Genomic DNA, 27,046 nt, shown 5'->3' on the forward strand with positions numbered 1-27,046 from the left:
CTATTGAAAGCCACATGCTTCTGAATTAATCCCCAAATGGCCTTGTATATGTGATTTAAATTGATTATATGTGAAGACAATCTTGTTCCTTGATCACCAATCTCTTTTATCATTGGACTTAAATTATATACTGTTTTATCTGTGCTAAAATAAAGGTGGGACTCAAATTTTAAATATTTTAAATCCTTCACATGAGGAAATATTTGGTTATCTTTCTTTGAGTGGTAAAGACTTGATTAATTAATTAATTAATTCTCAATATTTTTAATATATTAAACATAAAACTTAGTTTTCTCTATATCAGAGATCTCTGGAAGAATGTTACATGGGTAAATATTAATATCTTGCTATATTACATAATGTTAAGCATCCTATTTGCATTTACTTAATACAGAAAGTAAAGCCAATTTGTTCTATCTGTTTTGAAGAGAGTAGATTAAATATACTTTCTCCAATCAACTAGGAAATATGAGAAATATTTTCATGTAAAGTGATGGGTTGAAATCAGAGTTATTTTTATAGGTATTAACTATGAGATGAGGGATATACTATTTCTTGTTCTAAAACACAAGGTAGAAATGAATTCTATAATTTTCAAAATCAGAAAATTAATTTCTATCAATAAATATGTTGTAGGTATTCAGAATATGTCTGCTAATAATACTTTCCCACATGTTTTTGTTGTTGTTGTTGTTGCTTTGGACAATTAGAGTTCTAGTTGACATTAAAGATATTGGAAAATTGAATTTCACCAAAACCATACAGTGCCTGGCACCTGAGCACAGCTAGCCATGAGCAGAATGCATGCTATGAATGTACAACTTTCCTAAGAATGTCTGGTAAGGATTACAGTGGAAGAAAATTATAAAATTAAAATATATTTCTTATGTAGGGTCTGGTCACACATATGAGGTGTTAAAATGATAATATACTAGCATGTAAAAGACAACTGTTATTTGTTAATTTTTTTTAAAAGGGAGGTGATTTTTCTTAAAATGTGGGCCTTTCCAGTTTAATTTTGATCCATATTACTAAATGATTTTCCATCCTGTCATTAAATAATTTGAATCACATGAGCAAATACTTTATATATTTTGCAAAATGAAAGCATGTAAAAAAATACTTGAATGTGAAAGCGGAGATGCGTGAGAAATCACATTGGTAGATGATAGAAGTTCTAAAGGCAGTAATAATGTAAGTGTTTCTGAACTAAAACAAGAGCTGTTTAGGAATAGGGGAGATTGTGGTCTCCAAAGGTCATTATTTGCTCTTCTGCTTTTTATTTTGTGGGAGAAAACCAAGAATGGGTCCACTTGCAATTTAGATGAACTCACAAGTCAGAGTGCAAATCTTTGGGAACATGCTTTTTGAGGGACTCGTCTATTCCCTTCTCAGTCCCTTCCCAGGGCTCCCGTGACCCCTGCCACCCACGTTGCTCTTGGAACCCTCTCCCTATAGAGGGCATTTGCCCTTCACTTTTCCAGGAAGCATCATGCCCTTTTGGGAGATTCACTCTGAAACTGGGACAGCTTGTCAGCCTGGAGTTATAAATCCTGTAAAGTATATGAGGAAGTTTAATTTAAGATGACAGGAAGGCACTGGTAATTTAAGCCCTCAGGAACCTGGCTTCTATTAGTTGCTTAACTCAGCTCTGTGTTGTGGCCTATGGTGTGCTCCTCAAAAAGTCAGTGAGTCAACTAGACTTTAAACACAATAAAACTAGAAGAACATTTATGAATCTTTTTTTAAAAAGCAGGATATTATCATCCCTAAAGAGAAATAATTGGAGAGAAATAATTTGTTCTTTATTTGAGCAATTTAGGAAACAGAGAGTGTAATATTAAAAGAATGTATGTGCACACACACATTTTGCTTATGTTCTATGTTTTTATTCCCTATTCAAAAAGCGTGACAACCACTCATACTTCTGTTATTATAGATGAAGCAGCATTAATACAGTTTCAGTTATTTCAGAGTCAGGCAAACAAGGGTTTGAATTCTGCCTGCCAACTACTGGTAGTGTGATGTTGGGCAAGTGATTAAATACCAGTGTTCTTACCTCTACTATTAAAATGAAGATTACTTCCTCGCATGGATATTGAGAAGAGCACATGAGATTATCTATGTATAAAGTGCCTCGTTAGCCTCCTTTATGACTTTCTCTGATCAATTCTGTCAATTTTACTTACCTAATTCAATATGTAAAAATTATTCAAAGTAATAACATACTTATTATTAAAAATAACAACCTAATGCTCAGACCTTTCCAAGCTCAGTCTAGCTACACAGAGGTAACTCCTTTAATTATGTTAGGTATTTCCTTCACTAGTTATTACCATATAACTAAATAAAATAGTTCTATTAATTTTTATTTACTAATTTGGTCATTGCCTTTTGATTCAATGCTCCATCAATCCCACACCCCTTTACTGTAGTTAACAAATATTTATTTAGCACTTTTCCAGGCAGTAGATATATAGCAGAGGACAGAATACACTAAAGAGTCTTTGTCTCGTAAAGCTTACATTCTAGCATGGTAGATCAATAATAAACAGTTAATTAAAATATATAACAGTAATTGTATAGCTGATAGTGGAGAAAAATAAATCAGAAAAGAAGAAAAAAGAGGTATAGATGTCATATTTTTGCAAACTTAAATAAAGTACCAAGGGAGTCCTCACTCAGATGATGACATTTAACAAGGAGCTCTGTGGTTGTTTTGTGTAGAGTGTTTCAGACCTACAGAAGAACAAGCTAAGAGTTTGATCTGGGAGCCTGTCTGATTTATTTCGAGGAGAAAATAGCCCTGGCCAGTGTGGCTCAGTTGGTTGGGTTTCATCCTGGGCATCAGAAAGGTTGCCTGTTCAAATCCTACTCCGGGCACATGCCCAAGGTTCAGGCTCAATCCCTGGTAGGTGGCATGCAGAAGGCAGCCAATGGATGTTTCTCTTTCACATTGATGTTTTTGTTTCTCTCTCTCTCTCTCTCTCTTTCTCCCTCTCTCTCTCTTTCTAGCTCTCCCTTTTCCTTCCTCTCTCTGAGAGAAAGAGAGAGAAAAAATATTCCAATTGGGGTGGATCAGAGGAAAGGAGGCAGAAGAGTAAGATAATTCAGCAAAAGAGCAGGGAGACATTTGTATGACCCTGTCGTCGTTGTAAGGACTTTGGATGTTTACTCCAGGAGTGATGAGAAGCTTCTATAAGGAGGGACATAAACAGGTGGACAAATCAAAGGGTCACTCTGGCTACTGGGCTGAGAACAGATTGTAGTGAGAAAGGTGAAAGCATTCGTGGAGTCCTGGAGAAAAGCTTGGACTGCCATGGTGAAAGTGGAGAGAGGAGGATACATTCCAAATATATTTAGAGTAGTGTAGAATTAGCTGCCAGATCTGCAGTAGGGTTGGGAAACAGAGAGGAGACTATAGTGTTGTTAGTGTTAGCTGTTAGAAAGGTGTTTTTATTTACTGAAATGGAAAAGAATGTGGAAGAGCAGGTTTAGTAAGGAGAAGGTCAAATATTCTCTTGTGACGTGAATTTTGCAATGTCTGCTAAGTTTATCTAAGTGGAGATCTTAAGGAGACGATTGGAATTGCAAGACTAGAGTATAAGGGAGAGGTGTAGGCTATAGACAAAAATTCTGGAAATATAAGCATAAAGGATTTATATAAAAAGTTATGAGACTAGACATGATAAAGTCAAAAAATCTGTGTGTGGATGAAGAGAAGAGGATTGAAGACTGGGGTCAGGAGCCCACCTGATAGAGGAAACTTTTCAGCCTATGATGTAGGAAGAAAACCAGAACTTGTTTGCCTAGAAAGCAAGTGAAGGAAGTATTCCAAACAGGAGGGAGAAATCCACAGTAATGGTTCATATGTAGCCCCTACGCCTACTGTGTTCCAGTCACCACTCTTAGTACCTTATGCACATACTCATTCTTTCAGTCCTCACAACAACACTATGCCATAAGGACCATTATTAATCCTAGTTTTCAGATAAGGAAACTGAAAATGGAAAGATAATTACTAGTAAATTGCACGAGGTTTTATAGTAACTAATTCATTAATTAAATCCAGACAATCTGGCCACAGAGTTGATGTTTCTGACCTATCTACCTGCATGACCCCAACTGCCTTAAATGCTGCACATAAGTAGGATGAATGCTGAGAACTAACCCATGAATGAGTTTTTCCCTGGAGACTTGGACGAGAACTATTCCACTGGGGTAGTGGCTGTGATAGCTTGATTGGAATCTTCTCAATATAAAACAGGAGGGAGGCCCCAGTTGGTGTGACTCAGTGGTTAAGCGTCGACCTATGAACCAGGAGGTTACAGTTTGATTCCTGGTCAGGGCACATGCCCAGGTTGCGGGCTCGATCTCCAGTGTGGGGTGTGCAGAAGGCAGTTGATCAATGATTCTCTCATCATTGATGTTTTTAGCTCTCTCTCCCTCTCCCTTCTTGTCTGAAATCAATAAAAATATATTTAATAATAATAACAATAATGATAATAAAACAGGAGAGAGGAATTGGAAATAGTAAATATAGACAATTTTTCTAGGAGTGCTGCAATAGCTAAAATTCACTCTTTTTGTTCTTTTAATAGTTAGGTTTGCAACTTTATATAATGAAATAGCACCTTTAATTCTTTCTCACTCAACTGTAGAATTTTTTTGGCATTGTGTTTTATAAAACAGGATATTAGCACTTCTGTTCAGTGCTCTCCCATCCACTCACAAATTCTAACCTCAGTTATCTACGCTTTAATTTTTTATTAACTTTAATAAGATTTACATTCTATTTTGTATACATATGATTTTTTCCAAGTAAAGGATGATTCCAAAGGTTTGAAAACCAGTGGAGTATTTAAATAATAGAAATTATAAATATGTTCTGCAAAATCTCTGCTTCTTTATTATTCACAGCCTTCCATGAATATTTGTTGAAAGTGGATTAAAATGTAAGCATAAACTGAGACATGACTTTAAGAATGGGCCAGGGCTCATGTAATGATGCTTTGGGGGTCAAACGACCCTTTCACAGGGTCGTTTGAAAACACATATATAATTACATATTGTTTTTGTGATTAATCACTATGCTTTCATTATGTTCAATTTGTAACAATGAAATTGGGGGTCATCACAACATGAGGAACTGTATTAAAGGGTCGCGGCATTAGGAAGGTTGAGAACCACTGCTTTGGAAGTATCAGTCCAGGTAGACTGAAGGGCCCTCTCTGCCAGTGTCTTTTTTTCTGGGGTTACTCAGTTTTTATAGTTAAAATTGCTTCTCCTTTGTTTGGATGTTTAATTAATTGGTTTGTTTATGTCTGGTCATAACTGGTCACTGATAATTATTGACATGGACATTGGATTAATCTCCCTTTTATTCAGAGTCCTGTCATTTTATCTGCAATTTGATTGTCCATTTCCCTCTTTCCTCTTCTAGATTTAATCCTCCCACTGGGTGTATGCTAGAATGAAGCTTCCCTCATAATGTGTTTTCCATTACATGGCTCCATTTATTCAGTTCTCCAAAATATCTTGAAGTCTCTTGCCCATTTAGTTCCCCTGTCCCTATCCTGTTATCCTTGATGTGAACTTAAAAGCTTATTATTCCTTTATTAACATGTTACTAACAACACATTAGCGAGAAGGCAATACTATCCGAGTTGGAGTCTCAAAGGCACGGACAGAATCATTGTTAGTTCTGATAACTTAATTTTTTTCTTTAACAAAATAAAAATCAATTAATTGAATATAGTTTCACCTGGTAGAAAATGAAAACATCATAATTATATTCTATCTTTCCAAGGGAAATTTGAGAATATAATATAGATTTTCAAGTGTGAGACCGACTCCTCATTTAGAGACTTTAAGTTAAAACTTGTGCTTTTTGACATAGGTATCTAGATAAAAACAACAATGAGCCAGTTTTTATAATTTGGTCTTACAAAAACCAAATCTTATTTTTTTAATGTGATTTGTGTATCATCATATATCTGTGATTCAGAATAATTGATTTGTGTTTTATTTCTTTAACATTTTACCATAAGACATTCGGATATCCAGTTTATACATTTTATGAACATTGTCTGCCAAGCATGAGAAATTGTTTGGTTCCATTTTATTTTTATTATTTATAGGGCACTCTCTTCTCAAATAGAACACTAGTAATATATACTTGATGATGATACCTGCAATGTTATACTGTATGGAATTATTAATATTTTCCACTAAATAGTGTACTTCAAAATGTCAACTTATTGACTTATGAAAGATGCAACCATCACAAAAACCATAATAATCATGTCAGTATGATCACTGAATTATTTTCCTATAGTTAGACCTACAGGGAAAACCAAGTTATAGTCAGGGGATGACAGGTGAGCACAGAATCGAATTCAAGGGACATACACTTTTCTGCAACTGAGACGTTAGCCATTGGTCGAGGGTCCTTCTCTGGTATAAAACACACTGTCAACATTTGCCTCTGGATATTCTACTTCCTATGCTTCCACTTCTCACCACCCCTACTGCCTCCTGCTCTTTGAGTGACCTCTTCATCTCATAAGAAGTAAAACAAAATCAGCCTTCTCTGGGGGCAGCCTTTACTAAAGCTCACCATCAGATGTTTTGAGACCCCAGCCACCCCTTAATCAGATGAGACTGATGTACTGATGATTCCATTTACTTTGCAGTACATTGAGAGGAGCCCTATAAATTGACTTTCTAATTGGTCTTTGAAACACTGTAAAAACATCAATTTCTATAATAATTTTAAAAGCATGATAAAGATCATTTTCATGCACTAAGAAATATTTTAACATAGTGTGTGCTCCTACAACACTTTTTAAGTCTTTAGAAGTTTTAACCATATTTTTCACTAATCAGGCTAGTCTTTGGAAAAGTTTGTTTAAATTTTCAGCTTAACAAAATAGCTTTGTCTAAAAAATTTGATGGTATTCAGGATCAAGTTTTTTAAGGGGGTTACATTACTTTTGTAATGGAATCCGTAATGCATTACACTATAATTTTATCCCATACTGAAAACTGTGAATGAAAAAATTTATAGAACAGCATAATGTCTTACATTATGTGTAAGTAAAAGCACTGTGGAAAACCTAATTTATGGTAACACTGTGAAAGAAACACAACCCTGGTTTCCTGAGTTCTCCTTTATCATGAAATTCTACATTCCTAAAAGAATGTGAGACTTTGATGCAGGACTATCTTACACAGGCATCTCTCTCTTTAGTTACTGTTTTGAGATCCCAGGAAAGCAGACCATGCCGGTGGCCTTATTAACTGTCAGTTGAAATTCAAGATAAGACAGAGGTTATAACATATTTACATACCATAATTCACTAATGGCATCAGTTATCCCAGTAACCTGTCTCACATACGATGGGGATGATATTTCAGCCACCCAGCTACTAAAGAGAAACACATGTGAATGAAAGCTAAGTTTCTGACTCATATATGGATTAGGCAATAGCTGTTTCTAGTGAAGTCTCAGCAAAATTTGAATTTAGGGAGAAAGCATGTTTATTACACTCTCTGATGTGAATATAGTTTTTGCAAAATGTCAAATATTTTAAAAGAACATATATGGCTTTGAGGTATAAAAGTATTTTTGTAGAAGTAGTTGAACACCTCCCTCTTTCTTAGAGTTATGAGCTGGTCAGTTACCATTTTATAACATTGCATAAGAATCCTACAAAGAGAAAATCTTTATACTAAAGGAAGAATTTGGTTAAAAGAATTCTTCAAATCTTAATTCTGTATACATGGTTTTATTCCTATACTTAGCAATCATAGGATATATAAGGAAATATATTTCCATCTATCTCAGTTTTAAAATTTTAGTGAATGTGTTTCATTGTCTTCAAAGATTATTTTGTCTAAAAATTCTCAGTTTAAAACTTTATTCCCATGCATTTAATTATAGTATATCTTGGGTAACATATTCATAATTTCCTCTCAAGTTAGATTAAGTGAGTTTTGAAGGAAATAATTTCTACCTTTTTAACATAGCATCTTGTAAAAGAAAAGTACCGTCAGGAAGTAAAAATTGTTAACTAAACCCCATGCCCAAGAAATTTCTTACATCAAATTCTGTGATTTCTTTCTTTGTATTCTTCCTTGGTGCCTTGGGTACCAGTGCTATTAAAAGGACAAATGATGTTATGATTAAGCACACTTTCCTCTCTCTTTGGGAATCAAGAGTACTAATGTATGACTGTGTAGGGTTTCTGTATAGGGATTTCCACTCATAATATGTTCGTGTGACATCAAGACAGGGTAGATAGACAAGGGAGGAATAGGGGAGATTCTAAAATAATTTTCCATAAAATTTCTTAATACAGGTAGTTATAAAAATCTACATAAGCCCTAGCTGGTTTGGCTCAGTGGATAGAGCATCAGCCTGTGGACTCAAGGGTCCTGGGTTCGATTCTGGTCAAGGGCATAAGCAAGGGGTTGCAGGCTCGATCCCCAGTGGGAAGCGTGCAGGAGGCGGCCGATCAATGATTCTCTCTCATCATTGATGTTTCCATCTCTCTCTCCTTCTCCCTTTCTCTCTGAAATTAATAAAAAAATATTTTTAAAAAATCTACATAATATGAAAAAATGTTCTTATGATCTATCTTGCTCTGATAAGCATAGTTTATCCAATTAGATTTTTATGAAGTATATACATTTTAAGAATGACTGTTTTGTGCCTAATTTTTAAAAATATATGTTTTTATTGGTTTTTAGAGAGAGAGGAAGGGAGAGGGCTAGAGAGATAGAAACATGAATGAGAGTGAAACATCATCCTTCGTCTGCCTCCTGCCTGCCCCATACTGGGGATGGAGCCCACAACCCTGGCATGTGCCCTGACTGGGAATCCAACTGGTAGCCTCTTGATTCCAGGGTCGATGCTCAACCGCTAAGCAAACACTGGCCGAGCTGTGCCTGACTTGTATGTGTTAACCAATCACTGTGCAGTTGGGCATAGTTAATGAATGCCATATGGAAATGAAATGAAATGTTTTAATGACAGATGATATTATTTCTAGTGATTCTTTATATATTACCTTAGAGCCCAGTTTTTTTTGCCCCCCATCGGTGGTTGAAAGTTCCTATGTTACCTTTCCACAAATAAAGATTCAGCCCCCACTACATGCCAAGAATTATGCTACATATGTGGCTGAGAAACCGTGATGCTTTACCTTTCAGATGGCCCACACTCCATTAGAAGACCTGTTTACCCAGATAATTCAACAGGTTCGCTAACAGAGTACAGTGATCAGTGACCAGAGTTAGAGGAAAGAGCCCATGGGAAGGCACTGATGAGAGAAGTGTCATTTCACTATCAGGAAAATGGCCACTATCCAGCCAAGGAAAAAGTGTAGCTAGAACTGTGTTAAAGGAATCTATTACTGTTTCAAAAAAACAAACAAACCTGTGTGGTTCAGTGGTTAGAGTGTTGGCCTCACCCATCAAAGAATCATGGGTTCAATTTCTGGTCAAGGGCACGTACCTGGGTTATAGGTTTGATCCCTGGCCTTGGTCAGGAAAATGTCCTCAGGTGAGGATTAACAAAAAAAATAACAACAACAACAACAAAACAAGTACAGTGGCACAAAGCAATAGCCATTATTATTCTTAGGGATTTTGTGAGCCTACGAATCAGACAGGGCACACCTCTAGAGGGAGCTGCTGGGAAGCCAAACATCTGAAGCTGGAGAATCCACGTCTAAGGTAACATCTTATTTCATGTGTCTGGCAGCTTCGCTGGAATAATGGCTAAGCAGGGTCTCTCCAGGACAGCAATCTCAGGGACTGTTTGGAGATAAGGGTGAAGGAAAGTCATCACATTTCTATTTTTGTTGTCTCATTGAATAGTGATGTACTTCAATAAAGAATAAAATAATAATGTAAGAGTGGAGACAAATGAAGAGAAGGAGGTGGAGAGGAAAAGTTCAGCTTTGGCTTTCATGAATTTGAGATTTCAGTGGGGCCATTTCTAGTGTGGTCCTGGGAGAACAGTCAAGGCCAGAGATAAAGACCTGAGAACATTAGCTTAACTGTGTTTTATTGATTGAAACCATAGCAATGGAAGAGATTACTCAAGAAAATTGTATAAAGCTGGGGTGGGAGTGGGGCGAGAGGAGGGCTCAGAACAAAATTCTAGTGACTACATTTATGGGTAAAGAGAGCAAACCACAGAATGTTCCTTTTGAAATATATTCAGAGTTATGGTAGCTTGTTTGCTACCTTCTTAAAGGCAAATTGTGAGGGTTTATTTTGATGTTGAAGAATGCCTCATTTTCTGAGATATTTATTCTTATCTTTCAAATTAGTTGTGAAATCTAGAGTATAAATCTAACATGAAACTCTGGTTGAAATATTAAATATGCTATATCTTCTAAGCATATCAGAACTATATATTTTCATATAACCACATATCACAAAACAAAACATTTATTAAATTCTATATTTGAGACACTTTTGAATTCTGTATAGTGCTTAGACTTAAAGGTTCTGGAAGGCTTACCCTGTGTGTGTTGCTTTGAGAAAGATGGTCCTTCAATGTCCTTTGGGACAGTTTCTGGTGATTCATATATATCTCCTATATAATAAAGATGTAATATGCAAATTGACCATCACACCCTCGCACAAGATGGCTGCCACAAGATGGCTGGCAGCGGAGGGCAGTTGGGGGGACCAGGCCTGCAGGGAAGGGCAGTTAGGGGTGACCAGGCCAGCAGGGGAGGGCAGTTGGGGGCGAGATCAGGCAGGCAGGGGAGCAGTTAGGCGTTGATCAGGCTGGCCGGGGAGCGGTTAGGGGGTGATTAGGCTGGCAGGCAGAAGCAGTTAGGGGCAATCGGACAGGCAGGCAGGTGAGCGGTTGGGAGTCAGCAGTTCCGGATTGTCTGACTGCCGGTTTAGGCCCGATCCCACAGTGGGACATCCCCCGAGGGGTCCCAGATTGCAGAGGGTGCAGGCTGGGCTGAGGGACACCCCCCCCACCCAGTGCACAAATTTTGTGCACCAGGCCTCTAGTGTGTGTGTGTATGTGTGTGTGTGTGTGTATACACACACACGCACATACACTAGAGGCCCGGCACATGAAATTCATGCGCAGGTACGGTCCCTAGGCCTGGTCTGTGATCAGAGCCATCTTCCCCAGCTGCCTGCAGCCCCACTCCCTGCTGTCATCCACCCCCGGTTCCCCTTTTGCCATCAGGTAATCGGTGCCTGACAGCCAGGGGAAGGGAGCTAGAGGTCAGCTATTCCTGCCCACTTGCCGGCCCTGTACCAGGGGTCTTGGCCTGGCAATGCCCACATCCCTTGCCACCCACCCCCAGTTCCCCATTTGCCATTAGCCAATCGGAGCCTGCCAGCCGGGGAAAGAGACCAAGAAATGGTCAGTGTGCCTCATAGTGATAGTCCAGCAGTCGTTCTGCCTTTAGGGTCAATTTGCATATTACCCTTTTATTATTAAAGAAGAGATGAAAATAATTTTTACTCTTATTCTATTTTTTATTAATAAGTGTTTCTTGAATCCTGGCCAAGAATTTTGAGGCTAATGCAGCAGCAGAAGAAAAAAAGTTCTGTGATTGATTGGTCATGTGTGCAATGGGCATGGGAGTGGGAAGTTATAAATGATATGCCATATTTTCTCTCCCTGACTAACATGCTGCTTAAAGTTTTTAAAGATAGTGTTTACTTGGAAGTTATTTGAGGAGAGCTGCTTTGATACTAAAAGTACCTTACCCTTTAACATTTGTTACTGCCTACTCTAGATTTCGACATGTGATCTGTTGAATGAAATTATTCAATGTTATCTGTCTGAATGCTGAAGAGTATCTGTTGAAAGTAGATTTATTTGATATTGAAAGAGTGATTTTCTGTATGACATATAAAATTACTATTATAATATCTTGGGGGTATTTGCAGTTCCACAAGGCAAATAATTAATTGCAAAAGAAGCATTAAAATATTACAATTTGTATTCAGTTGGCAAGAAGATGATATGTTATGACACAATAGAGCACAGATTATAAAAACTAACAAACGAAAGTTTAAATTTCAATACTGCTACTTACAAGAGGTATAACTTATACAAATTACTTAGTGTTCAAATATTACCAGCATCACCCCAGTAAGTTCAATAAAATAAAGAATTCCTGAAAATCAGCAAAAAAAAAAGAAAGAAAGAAAGAAATGAGAAAATATAAACTGCCTTTCACTTAATAAGGACACAATGAAGATGAGTATGTTTCTGTATTCTCTTTAATATATTTTTGATCATTCCGTTCTTGAAATAATTTTCCTAGCTGAAATGATGTGTTGTATCATTGTTTGATACTACTCCCCAGTAAAAATTAATAAGTCATTTAGTTATTGAACACATACCAACCTCATGAGAGGAACTGAGAATGAAGAAAAAAAAGAATATAATGTAATGCCTGGTCTGGTGAGCAAAAAACAATCAGTTCAGGAAACAGACATTTAACCTGATAAATTTCCATGTCAACTAAATAGAGAAGAATAAAGACCTATGCACCAGTGGGAGAGAAAACTAACTCTGGACTTGAAACATGCTTCCACTTGAGTTGATGTCTGGGCAAGATTTTGAAATAGAAATAAGATTTTGTAATGTGGTAAGAGAAATAACAGTATTTCAGATGAAGGAAACCTCATGAGAAAATCCATGGAACAATGGGGCAAAAAGGCCACAGGGAAGAGGTGTGGTGACAGTGGAGAACGTGGGGTGGAGGATGTACAGAGGAGTTGAAGCAGTAAAAGAGGATGGGAGACATGCTGAAGCATCTATAAACCAAATCACAGAACTTGGATTTTATCCTACAGACAAGTAGAGTCAACAACAATTTCAAAGAAAGAGATTGCCATCCATTCTTTCTTGGGAAAGTTAATTCTGTTGGCTGTGAGAAGAATGATTTGATTTGCCTGGAAATAAAAATAGACTGATAACAGAGACTAATGAAGAGGTATTATTAGAGTCCAGGAAATAAATGGCAAGGAAGTAAAAAAAAAAAAAAAAAAAAAGTGGGTAATTATCAGGACAACTCCATAATGTTCAATGGAGAAAATGTTGGTGACACCAAATTTAAATAGCAAAATCAAAGAGAGAAAGGATGTTTTGAAAGAAGGAAAATGAGTTAGGTTTTGAATGTTTTTGGAATACCTGGCAGAAATGTAGGTGATAGGTCCAGTTGGAATATCTAAAAAGTATCAGTGAAATATTTAGACAGGAGACTCTGGGATTAAGATTGAGTTTTGAGTATAAAATATAGATTTACTATAAAAAGAATGGAGAAAAAATTAGCTGATGCCTAGGATTATGATTTTGAAACTATTCATGGTCATAGTACAAAACTTAGGGGAGGGGTCAATGAGTGGACCTTTATCTGGGAAATAGGAGGAGTGGCTGGAAAGATAACTCTTGTGTTAAAAAAAGATGAGATTAGGGTTTCTAGAGGAAGAAAGGAGTCAACAGTATCTGAAGTAGCAGCTGGATACTAAATGAGGCGTGCAGGAGATATGTAGATTATGCAGTTTGAATTAGGAAACTACAAGTTTGTTGTTGTTTTTGTCAAGGTTGTATGTTTGTGGGTCTTCTGTAGACACAGCTCCTTCAATTTTATTATTCCTACGAAGCACCTGGGGATTCTGTTAACATGCAGATTCTGATTCAAGTAGGTCTGAGAGGAGACCTGAGATTCAGTCTTTCTGACAAGCCCCAGGTGGTGCCTATTTTGTTGGTCTGTGGACAGCACTTTGAGTAGCGCGGCCCAGTGGTTAGTTAGGTGATTGAAATTCAGGATGTTTACTTTGAGAAGCTTTCCTTGTAGTAAATGGATATTACAGTCCCACCTGGGAATTTGCACTGAGGCTGGATTAAAATGTTCTGGCAGTTTGAATCTTTCTGTGTATTGGACACCAGATGAGTTTCAGCCTTTTTTTTTTTTTTTTAAATTGGCTGTCTCTAGTCTCCTTTTCCCTTCCATGTTAAGGGAAATAAAACTATTCTCTTGATATTCCACTTTATCAAGTAGATGAGCTGATACTTCCTTTAGTAGAACTCACAGTGAGTCTCAAAGTATTTATTTCTTTTGTGCTTTTGTTTCTGATATTTTTGACACTTATTAGCTACATTTGACAACATTTCAGGAAAAAAATATGCAATCTTCAGTCCAGATGTCTGAAAAATCCATAGTTTATTGGTGTTCTGACTTTATTAATCTACCCTACTTGCCTCAGAGCTGTGTCTACATGTTCCTTGTGTTTGTTTTACTAATAATTGTGTTAGCTGTATCTACTCGCCTGCTTTTTGATAGTCTGTTTATAAATTTGTAAATTGGAAAATGGCATTATAAGCACTCTTGGGGGGGCTGTGTAGGAAGTCAGCTTTTCTGCTGTGTAGGAAGTCAGCGCCAGATTTAAACAAACAAACAAAAAACTAAGAAAAATAAGAGGAGCTAGAGGTGTTGTGGAAAGAGTTGGGAGCTTGAGTTGTGTGATAAACATGGAAACTGAATGAGAAAGTAGATGCAAATGACATGGTCTTGATTAAATATCTGCAAGAATTAAAAGGAAAAAGGGAAGAATCAACAATTAAGGTTTGAAGCCCATAGGACTGAAAAAAAAAAATGGTGATGCTGTGAAGAGAAATCAACAAATTAAAGGATCTGATTAGGACTTGGGTAATAAAAGAAGGAAAATGGGGAGTTTAATATAGTGATTTTGAGGATCATGGGAATGGACATCTTTTACTCAGTTGATATTGATGGCTGGGAGTAGGTTGCAGACATTAATTCTAGTTTCTAGTATATTTTACTTGAAATCTTAGGTAAGAAACAAATTGCTAAGTGAAAGAATGCATGTAAGTATTTGAAGAAAGAGGACGTAAGAAAAATCATTTCTTTAAAAGAAAGAGGGCCTTTAAAGGAAAGAAAAAATGGACAAGAATGGTGGTGGGCAAATCCACTGAGCTTATTGGCATGGCAGTCTCTGAAAGAGAGAGACTGAAAAGGCAGAGGGAACAATGAGGCCAAATGCAAAGATGTTAAGAGTATGGTGAGAACTGGATACAACTCTGTGTTCTTTGATTAGCAGTTTCACAAGTGCAAGGGAAGCAAAGCAGAAGCCAAGTTTCAAAAGATGGAAGTAGGAAGGCTTGGTTTAATGATATAGGCAACAAGTATTCTCTTGTATTGCATTAGAAAACACATATGAGCCATGAAAGCAAATTGGTTTGGGTCATGTTCCTTGATCTCTCTAAATTTTGTTGTTGTTTTTTCACTTCTATATTAGAAATTATATTTCTTAAAATGGAAGAGAAACCAATAAGGTAGCTTCAAGTCCCTTGGTTTATTGCCGTCTCTCCTGCTAATTTTGTGTTCAATTTGGAGAGTTACAGGATACCCCACAGTGGTGAACCTTTAGATAGTTCTTACTCTTGGATTGACACAATAGGCTGAGACATTCACAAAAGGTTTTCTTTACTTTAGATACTTTTATTTTTCAATTTTAAATTAACTTTCTTATTTCGCTGAGACACTTTGGTTTTTATTTTAAATTATCCTGTTTTTATTGCTACTGAGGTCAGTTGGCCAGTTGACTCAGTGTCCAGTATACTTAGAATACAGAAAGCAATACTATATGCAAGTAATAACGTATCTCAAACCAAATGTGAAGAAACAAGTGCTCTGTGAACCCGAAAAGCTTCCTTGACATGAGAATTTATTCCTGTCTAGCCAGGCAGTTTTAAGGACCTGCATGTTCCCACCACAGACTTGGCTCAGCGGGGTAAGAGTTAACTTGGGAAATATGTCATCATCTTAAGAAATCCATCCTTGACTAAGATACCCTTTGCATGGCAGCAAAGCAACTGGATCTACTGCAGCGGGGCTCCAATTGACCCTTCTTCCCTGATTCCAACACCCCATGTTGTCCCTGTTTCCTTGGAGGCCTTGGAAACTATGCATGCAACAACTGTTCAGAGTCATCCCAGTCACCTGAGAAGTGATTCTCCACACATCAGTCAACCCATGACCATCCCAGGGTGTGTGAACATGTTTCAGGTCTCACCATATCCTTCAGATCACCGATTTCAGACCCCGGGGGTAATTCGGAAATCAGCTTAACTCAAAGTACACATTTTCGTTTGGTTTGTAACATATTCAATGCTCTTCAAAACTTGGTTTAAATAACGTGTTCTTGTGTGGTTTTGATTAAAGATTTTTTTTATTTTAAAATCATTAAGAATTATAATTAAAGAATGCCCCAAAGCTGTCAATAATTGCTGTTTGTTTGTGAAGAATTTAACTCCAATTTAATCTCAATTTTTGTGTAACTCTTTCTCCAGAAAAACATCTGTATAGTTTACTTCCTTAAAACACTCTATCTAGGATGGAAGAGCAACAATAAATTATTAGAAATCAGATATTTTAATCAGGTGGTTTTGAAACTAACAGTTAGGTTAAAATAGCAAATTAGAAGAGTTTATTAAAGAAAATAATGACTCATTTCATATTCTTATTTTCATTTTAACTTTTGGAGGAAGATATCTTTCTATTATATAAATCAAACTTTAGCTTTCCTGAAGTTTTCATAGTCATTTACAAAGGTTAAATATTTTAAAAGGTAAAATACTACTACTACAATAATGTGAATAGGATCACACAGGCTTAATTTTAAAGTCAACGATGACACTTCGTTACAAGGGGTGCACCCCATTATCTCACAGTGTGTTCATAATCAAATGTCATGCTATATATGTTGCATTATCATAATTTTCTAATTAATTTATTCTTTGTACATGTGTATACATGTTCCAATTGCATTTCATTAACTCATAGTTTCCTTGTAAGTTTGTGCCTTCTTTCCATGTTCAAAGAATCTCTTTAATTCAATTTCTCTGTTTCTCCTCATACAGTCTGGCAGCCAGATATGCAGCTCAGTCTAATCACAGTGGAATTGCAACCAGTCAAAAAAAGCCCACTAGGTCAGTTACTATCTCTAATGTATTGCTTAACAGTGATAATCAAGTAAATGCCCCATGATGCTTTGTCCTATCATTCTAATTGCTTTCAAACATTACATTCTTCTGGATGAAAAGTTTAGAGGACTGAATTCTTCTAAGAGGCTTATTCCTATGCAGTCTCGGGATGAGCGTGATTGTGTTAGATCATGAAAATGGATTTGGCTGCTTCTACTTTAGGTTTGTCATACATAGTGCTACAACTGGGCTGAAGTCTAGCTTCCAGGCTTAGAGAAAGTCAAGAAAGAAATTGCTTGGAAGAACCCACTTCAGGTCACGGAATCTGGAAGTTACGCACGAACGTTACAATTGCTTTCTGAGATGGGCATGCATTAATTATTGCACATCTTGAAGCAGAATGAAGAAACACTGGCAGACGTATGTGGGGAAGTTAGTACCAGGTCAGCCAGGCCTGTTCTTTTATCTATCATAGATTTAATGTCGGCTTCTTTATGATGTGTGCATTTTAAAGACAGTCTGTTATAATACATGACATTTCTGTTTGGAAAATATGAAAATACTGGTATATGAAAATGTGTGGAAAGTGTTTGGTTCCCTTTTCACTGTGAAGTTGCTGAAGGCATGATGGTAGCGTGGAACAGCTGAGCGAAGCCACACCAGATGTGTCTTGTACCCTGATTATTATGTGATTATGTATGCCTCTCATTTGCTGGGGAAGTATCTCAGGGGTGGTTTACTGGTCACTGCTGTGATAATGAATCATGGTGCGCAGTGTTTGACCACAAGGACTGCCTATGATACCTTGACTTGAGGTATGTGCTTTGCCCCTCACCTCAGTTTTCTAAGTTATGTTCATTTCCATAATAATTACAATTATTCTGGAGAGACAAATTAAAAGGGTATTTAATGAAAATTAGAAGAGATGTTATAAATCGAACAGTGAGCTGTCACGTACATAAGCATTTTTATTACCACTTCCAAGACTGATGCATATAAAATACATTTTACGGACTTTGATTTAATAGAACGTCTCGATTTCTTCCTTTTTTTAGCTTTATTCTCATTTCTCTTTTTATTACTTTGATGAATGATCGGGAGCTCTGGCTGCTTGTCAAATGAGGGTAATGAGAAGAGCAAATGGATTTTTTAATTTCTTTTACTGAGAACTAAAGATCACTTGGCTTCATGGGTCACAGTAAAGATTAAAATGCATTTTAATTGCTTTCTAGAAACAGATGAACTTTTATTGCAAGCAGGGCAAGTTTGATGGCAAAGTTTGTTTATGCATGTGAGTTTGGAAAGAACTTTTAAAATCAATGACTGGGTCTACAGGAATAGTTTTCAGATTTATTTTGATTGGGACATTTGGCCAAATTAATTAGTTGAGTCCTTTCTGCAGAGGGCAATCACTAATTCTCAGAATCCCTGTGTCTGTGGTTATTGTGCTTTTACTTACAATGTCTGTTATTCAATTTGAGCAAAAATTTAATTGCTTTAATCATTTGGAAAAAATTCTAATCTTGTGTATGACACAACCTCTCATTAGCAAAATAGTTGATGAGATCTTTATTAGCCACATATTTAAACTCCAAAATACAATCAGCATTTTGAAACTATTAACTATTCCAAGAAATCAAGACTTCTGTTTTTAAGCTGCTATTTGTGTTTTCCTGATGTTCATTCCATTTTGCAATACCCGTTACTGTTTTAAAAAGTGTTTACATTATGTAAGCATTCAATTTCCTAATCATCTATGGAAATAATATATTAAGTAATATTGTAAATTGATTTAAAATGTGAATATTGTCACAACTGGTTGTGAAATTGTGATATATTAGGCACCAATATGACAGATATAAACATTATTTTAGACATTTTATAAAAGATACCAGTAAAAAAATGTAGTGATGTTTTATAAGTTCTGGGTTATTTTTGTGTTGTTGTTTTTTTTTCTTTTAAAAAGGAAATTATCACAGCAGTACACAGTGGCATTCACATGGTGGCAGCAAACACTACCAAGTGGATAGCAACCTTTACTGTCATGTATTTAAATATATCTCAGAATGCCAGTATTAGTTCTTAATTTCTAGTTTTTAATTTATGTGGATCGATTTGATTATATGTACAAGATATGTTAGTAGTATAAAATATAGCAATTGTACATTTTAAGCACAATTCACGAAAAAATTTTGATACTTAAAATTTTAATATAGAAATCATTTAAACAGTAAAAGAAATGATCCAAACTGATCTTTATAGTCCAACTACAATAACTGAAGATTATAACTTTCTGTCAAACTTCCTCTAATTTCAAGACATTCTGCACATATTTCATAATGCCCTGTCCTTCATAGACAAAGAATAGCCAAAGCTACTGTCAGTGTAGGTGTATTTTAAATTGTCTCTCTGCGAACAGAGATTTCCTTCTACTGAGACCTGTGTCTTTCTTGTTATAGCGCCTCTATGATCAGTTGGTTACACTTGTGAGGTACTTACTTTTGGCAAGAGAATGAAAGTTTCTATGACAATGAGATTGGTCAGAAATGAATGGACTCATGACCTTGCTCTGCACTCAGGCTTTTAGAGTAGCTAGCTAGCTTAAGTGTTCAATAAGTAGTTGCTCTTTGCAGTTGGTTCAGTAACTTCATTCTTCTTGTTATTGATGTACAAGTTGATTTAGGATACAGCTACCGGAGATAAAAACAAATATCTATACAGTGATAAGAACAGCTTAAACAACTGCAGGTAGCTGGTTAATGCCCTGAGAACATAATAAAGTGTTATTATTTCCCTCACTTTTTATGTAATTGTTACAGTACTTTTAAGTCAAATTTTTATTCATCAGGGTATGGTAAGTATGGTTTCTTTCAGTTAAAGGTGACTTGATTTCTAATTGCTCTATATTATTAATATACTTTGGAGCTATATTTATTGAAAAGTGAAACAAGATTTTTTTTCTGGAGATTCTCACACCTTAGCTATTTATTTGTCACTTAAAACAACATTTTCTGCTGCGTAGATTTTAGAACGTCATATGTTGTGATTTTCCTATGAACACTTCCCTGCTCAGAACCTCCTGCTCCACAGCTTTTCAGAATGTAACAATAATGATGTAATTTTTCTTGTACTATTTCAGGCTTCCAGGACCTTCTAGGGTGCCCGCTGCGGGCAGCAGCAGCAAGGCCCAGGGAGCCTCTAACTTAAATAGGAGAAGTCAGAGCTTTAACAGCATTGACAAAAACAAGCCTCCAACGTATGCAAATGGCAATGAAAAAGGTAAGTGTCAGCCTGTTACCGCATGATGGCGTCAGTCTAACTTACATGTATCGTTACAGCATGATGACATCAGCTGAACATATGTCTATCATAAATTACATACTAAATGCGATATTTGAGCAGTGTTACAGCTTTTGGAATGGAAATGTTACCAGTGAAGTTTCCTGTGTTTTCTAACTGCCCCTCCTGAATTCCAGCTTTCTTCAGGGCTTTTCTTATCTGAAGATCATTTTAAAGATAGACTCATTTATGTTTCAGTGGTTAATTGTATACAGAGTAAGATCTCTTTCTCAAATAGTTTCTCCTGGAGGCATATAAATAGCATTTTCTTTTGTCTTTTCATGTTTTATGAACATGTATCCTGAAATCATACATCTATATTAAATTATCTGAATCCTTAGCTTTAGTTAACATAAATAAGTACCATAGTGTTTTGGGCAATTAAGGTTGGAGCATAAACATTTGAGGGATAATTATGATGGGTATTTAATCTTTGAAACTTGTAAAGAAACAAATTATTCATGTTTATTTTATTTTCTTGAAAGAATGCATAATAGAAATATTAAAACTCAAAGTTATCAGCAAGAAAGAACACAGTGGAAGTCTGTGCTAAAGTGAGGTTATATGTTAACTGTATGATGCACAGTTTTCTGCAATGTCCATAATGTGCATTTAAAGAGGTGCTGGCTTGATGCATCTCACCGTGGAGCATGGGTACAAGCAAGCGAGTATGTAGTTTACACCTACATCATGAGAAAAATCAAGATCCTATACTATTGTAAGCAATGTGACTGTGTGAGGGACTACGGCATTCTGCTAGATTTCGAAGTAGCTTTTTCAAATCAATAGAATTTAAACTTCTCTTCACAATATAGAACTCTACATGCAACAAGACATGAAACTCAAAAGTGACAAATATGTTTAGTTAATGTAACAGTTGGCAAATTTCGTTTAACTAATTTAACCAGGTAGGAACTTTTTTGCTCAGATTACATTTCAAGTTGTTTCCTAGATAATTTGATTAGGCAGCTTTCTCTTACTCAGACAAGTTAACTAGGAATTAAGTACTTTTGTGAGAATTTCCCATCATTAATACAAAACTGGACAGACTATAAAGTCCTGAAAGCAAAGCCAAGTGTTTTTGTTTGTTTTTATTGCTTTTAGAGAGGAAGAGAGAGAGAGAGAGAGAGAAACATCAATGATGAGAGAGAATCATTGATCAGCTGCCTCCTGAACGCCCCCTACTGGGGATCGAGCCCACAACCTGGGCATGTGCCCTTGACTGGAATCAAACCCAGGACCTTTCAGTCTGCAGGCCAATGCTCTATCCACTGAGCCAAACCAGTTAGGGCAAAGCAATGTGTTTTGATCCAGAAATAGCTCCAGTTTTTTAACCTAATTAAAAAATAAGAAAATAACGGGTATTTGGAAGTTAGGTGTTTGTCGTCAAGATATAGAATAAACCATTGATTGAAGAACCTAAGATGTATTACCTAAGACTTCTATTTTTCATGGGGAGAAAAAGGAGAACAATTTCTTATCAGAAAAACATTGAGACTTCCTGGAAAGTGTCATACAGAGTCTGTATGTAATGTGAAATTCTAAGGGAAACTAAACATATATGGGGTTGTCCTGAACAGGCTGTTTAAGTATCCAATTTAGCTATGTGATACTACAATTATATAGTATTTTTCAAGCAATTACTAATAACATTCACAAAGAGACCTAGAAATGCTTTAGATGACCTAACACTTTGATATCATAATGTATCTGAATTTTCCTGTTGTGTGAAATAATTTTTAAAAAATGTCTGTTGTTTAAAAGTAAAAATCCAAAGGTAGTTAAGCAGTCATATATTTTCATAGTCTCTCAGTCTCTCAAGTATATTTAGGAAGCAGTGCTAAATTAGAAAATAGCAATATTTACAGTAACCACAAGGTGGAGACAGATGACATACATTTTGAGGTTCTTGACCATGAAAAGCAGATATCCTTAGGTCCAAAACTAGAGCAAAAGACAAAAGTTTTCATGGCGAGTTAGCCATTACTTTTAATTCCAACTAACTAAAAATTCCAAAATATTTAATGTGTGTGATCTCATATTCACAAATATTTATAATACCTCAAATAGTCATTAAATGCCTAAAAGTTGCCAATAATAACTTTAGTATAAATTGTATCATACTATATAATATATCTATCTGGAATTTGTTTTACATGCTACATGGCATTTTCTGTAAATAAGGAGTTACAAATTTATGTCAATATATCCAATATCCAATATCAATGTTTCTAAATTAATATTGGTGTCATGATATTTTATATTTCAAAAACATAAATTATGAGAGCAAACAAAACAATAATAAACATTTCATATGAAACTATTTATAATTTGTTCTTTACACTATTCCAGTGGTATATCTTTTTTGGTATGAATATCTTATTTAACCTTTTTGACATGAAGATTTGTAGTGGTGGCATAACTTATATAACAATACAAGATTCCATCTGCTGACAAGTTGATCTCTGTCAAAGCTAATTTGCATACATATCCATGCCATAACTAAATGAGATTAAAATTAAATAAGAATTTTCAAAGGTTATAGTATTATAATGACAGAATTCAGACAGTACTAACTTTAGTATTCTAATTGTAATTGCTATTCCTTAAAATTCTTAGAAATTATAACTCTTGAAATTAATAAATTAGGATATTTTTCTAAAGGATTAACCAAATTAAACTCTCATCTACTCCCTAAATACTTGTAAGTATAAATATACTTTCTTCCTTCTTTTACAAGTCTTAGTTGATGAGTGATATGAATGTATTGAAGAATCTCTAGAATTTATAATAGACTAGAGGCTCAGTGCACAAAATTCAAGCACTTCAGGGAGTAGGTCCCTCAGCCCAGCCTGCACTCTCTCACAGTCTGGGAGCCCTCGGGGGATGTCCAACTGATGGCTTAGGCCTCCCTGAGGCAGCGGGCCTAAGCCATCAGTTGGACATCCTTAGCGCTGCCACGGAGGTGGGAAAGGTTCCTGCCACTGCTACTGCGCTTGCCAGCCATGAGCCTGGCTTCTGGCTGAGCGGCGCTCCCCCTGTGGGAGCACACTGACCACCAGGGGGTAGCTCCTGCGTTGAGTGTCTGCCCCCTGGTGGTCAGTGCACATCATAGTGACCAGTTGGTCCACTGTTCGGTCAATTTGCGTATTAGCCTTTTATTATATATGACAGTAAAGGTTTATTCACAATTAAAACAATTTCATTTCCCTTTTGAAAGCACAGTAGCTTTTCACATATATGGGATTATAAAATAGCTTATTTGCAAATTGTGTGACATCTAATGAAAGGAAATCATAGAGAATCATAAACTGCACTTCAAAAGATACATCTCACATTACTTTAATAATAATGTTCATTTCAGTGTTTCACTAAATGAATTAAATATCAGTGAACATGGCCATAGATTATCACTAGAAGAGAAAGCTGAAACAGAAATGCTGTAATTGAAGGCAATGTCATCCCACCATTCTGTTGAAATGGGAAAATTTTTTCTCAAAACAAGTGGTGAAATGAAGATAGCATTGTTTCTAGAAAAATCATTTCTTTTGAGAGTCCAAATTTATTATCTTGGTGAACTGCCATTTAGAAACTAACAATGAATAAGTAATATGTCCTGACACCAGTATTTATCACTTTGCCCATGTACCTGACAAGAGTACTCTAGACAGATATATGCTTTAAAGAAACAACAAATATTTGTTCACTGGGAATCAGGGATCCTAAGAAAATGATGCCCTGATTCATTTGGACATACACTTTATGTTCCTGAAGTAAATTACCATAAGAAATCATTCTTGTTTGATAAAATCTGGATAAGTATGAAAAAGTTTAAACAGCTTGGAATTATTGGGAATGTTAATATTTCTAGCTCTATCTGGAATTCAGTTTCTAAATGATGATCTGTAAACACATATTATTTGACAGTTTGTTAGCAGAGAGTTGTTTTTCCATGTTGCTAGGAGACATGCCCCAGCACCCAAGGGCATGCTGCCGTCTTTTCCTTGTTTCTCCCGTGTGATGTATACATTGTAACTGTGCATTGACTGAAGACCACCCATCCCGTCTTCTCCTGGGTCCTGATGAAGTATTTTCTGGTTGGAAGTGTTTACTTTCATTGACACAACATACATCTAATAGGATCCATACTAATAAATTAGCAAAATTTTCAATTGAACTTTTGAAAACTATAAGGTTTAATGTGAATGTTGATTAGCCATGGAATTTTGACTGCTATTAATATAGATATCTAGTTCTTAAGTATTTTCTCCATTTTTCTTTTAGGGCAATGTAAATCCTTTGATACCCCTTTACCCCCAAGATTAACTAATTTATGAAGTACTTTTTTTAATTTAAATTTTATTTTATTTTTAATTGATTTTTAGTGAGAGAAGGAGAGAGATAAACACCGTTGTGAGAGCGATTCATTGATCGGCTGCCTCCTGCACAACCCTTACTGGGAATCAAGCCTGCAACCCGGGCATGTGACCTGACAGGAAATTGAACTGGCATTTCAAAACAGGATGACACTCAACCAACTGGCCAGGGCTAAATTTTATTTTTAAATTACAGTTTACATTCGATATTATTTTGTTTTAGTTTCAGGTGTACAGCATAGTAGTTAGACATTCATATATTTTATAAGGTGCCCCCCCGCCCGATATTTCCAGTACCTATCTGGTACCATATATAATTATTACAACATATTGCCTATTCCCTATTCTGTACTTTACATCCCCATGACTATTTTGTAACTACCAATTTGTACTTTTTAATCCCTTCACATTTGTCACCCACTTTATCCAGCCATCAGATTTTCTCTGTATCTGTGAATCTGTTTCTGTTTTGTTTGTTCATTTATTTTGTTCTCTAGACTCCACATATAAGCAAAATTATATGGTATTTGTCTTTCTCTGACTGATGACTTATTTCACTCAGCATAGTACCCTCTAGGTTCATCCACGCTGTTGTAAATGGTAAGATTCCGTTCTTTTCTATGGCTGAGTAATATTCCTTTGTATATATGTACCACAGCTTTGTTATCCATTCATCTATTGATGGGCACTTGAGTTGCTTCCATAACTTGGCTATTGTAAATAATTCTGCAATAAACATAGGGGTGCATATAATTTTTGGAATTAGTGTTTTGGGTTTCTTCAGATATACACCCAGAAGTGGAATCACTGGGTCATAAAACAGTTCCATTTTTTTTATTATTTGAGGACACTCCTTACTGTTTTCCCATATACACCACTCTGCATTCCCACATACAATGCATGAACCTTCCCTTGGCTCCTCATCCTCACCAACACTTGTTGTTTGTTGACTTGTGGGTTGTTGTTGTTTTTATTCACTCTGTAATGACTGTGAGATCAATGAACTATTTTATTTCCTTTTCAAGGCAATGCAGATATATTTCATTTATAGTCCTTCACTGATTATTTAATTATGTATTTTGCCATGACTTTTATTTTCTTAATACTTATATAAGCCTGAAAAATAATGTTTACATGATAATTTCAACTTACTCTTTGGGATTTTCATGAGGCAACATAATTAGGTACATATATCAGGTGCTATGGTTAAATAGACATGGGAGCATATGTTGTTTGCTCATGTATAAATGCTCATAGTGAGGTGTATACAAATTATACATGCCTATACAGAAATTGCATACTTTTTTCAAACTGGCTGGTGAATGGAAGCTTCCCTAAATTTTACAATACTCCACCAAGTGGCACTCTAACATTGAGATGGTACAAAATAAGCATGTGCCGAATGCTCAGGGCCTCTAGGATCCATGTTTTTGCTGAGTCATAAAATTAATGATGGAGGCATTGCACAAGCAATCATTTATGGAAGAGAGTTTGGTGAGGTGAACAAGGGGCTAGCAGGTTACAGTATGTATATATATTTGGATTTGAATGCTACTTTTTTTTTAACTTTTTAAAATGTTCAAAGGTATTTTGGTGTGTATTATGAAATGAGAGTCTAAATGTATTATTTGCCAAACTAATTGCTATGGCCACATTGATTAATCATTTTCTCCCTTTCACAGTGTTCTGTGATGCTTAAATTGTCCTAAATTTAGCAGGAGACATATATATCACTGAGTACAATGCTGCTACACAGTGAATCCTTTCAAAAGAATCCTGCTGCTGTCATCCACATTATTTTTACTTTTGTTACCATTTGGGTTGAAAGCTGGTTTGCTTCCATTTAAGTAATACACTATTCAGTGAGGAAGAGGAGATAAATAGTTGAGTATGTTCCCTGTATCCTTTCTGAGGCTAATAACACTGTTGGCACATCAAGCTAGACTCTAGAGCAGCAGTTCTCAACCTGTGGGTCGTGACGCCTTTGGGGGTTGAACGACCCTTTCACAGGGGTCGCCTAAATACATACTGCATATCAGATATTTACATTATGATTCATAACAGTAGCAAAATTACAGTTATGAAGTAGCAACAAAAATAATTTTATGGTTGGGGGTCACCACAACATGAGGAACTGTATTAAAAGGTTGTGACATTAGGAAGGTTGAGAACCACTGCTCTAAAGCAAACTAAAGTTCCACAGAGAAATCTCCTAGATGAGGAGGAAAGGAAGGGAAAATGGGAGATATCTGTAATACTAGCAACTAAAAAAATACATATCTATCTATCTATCTATCTATCTATCTATATATCTATATCT

The 27,046-nt window shown here is 36.0% G+C and overlaps 1 protein-coding gene across 5 annotated transcripts in view; it reads left to right on the forward strand.

The window, feature by feature from the left end:
• The window catches only part of NAV3 (neuron navigator 3), an 832,279-nt gene that overhangs the window by 611,656 nt on the left and 193,577 nt on the right, over positions 1 to 27,046 (forward strand). For all 5 annotated transcript variants that reach the window (XM_014531666.1, XM_005884144.2, XM_014531665.1 and 2 more), the window contains 2 exons: positions 16,949 to 17,017; positions 20,151 to 20,290. In XM_014531666.1, the coding sequence (XP_014387152.1) occupies positions 16,949 to 17,017; positions 20,151 to 20,290 (209 nt within the window). The remainder of the gene's footprint in view (positions 1 to 16,948; positions 17,018 to 20,150; positions 20,291 to 27,046) is intronic.

The sequence above is a fragment of the Myotis brandtii genome, unplaced genomic scaffold (assembly GCF_000412655.1).
Source record: "Myotis brandtii unplaced genomic scaffold, ASM41265v1 scaffold82, whole genome shotgun sequence".
Lineage (NCBI taxonomy): Eukaryota > Metazoa > Chordata > Mammalia > Chiroptera > Vespertilionidae > Myotis > Myotis brandtii.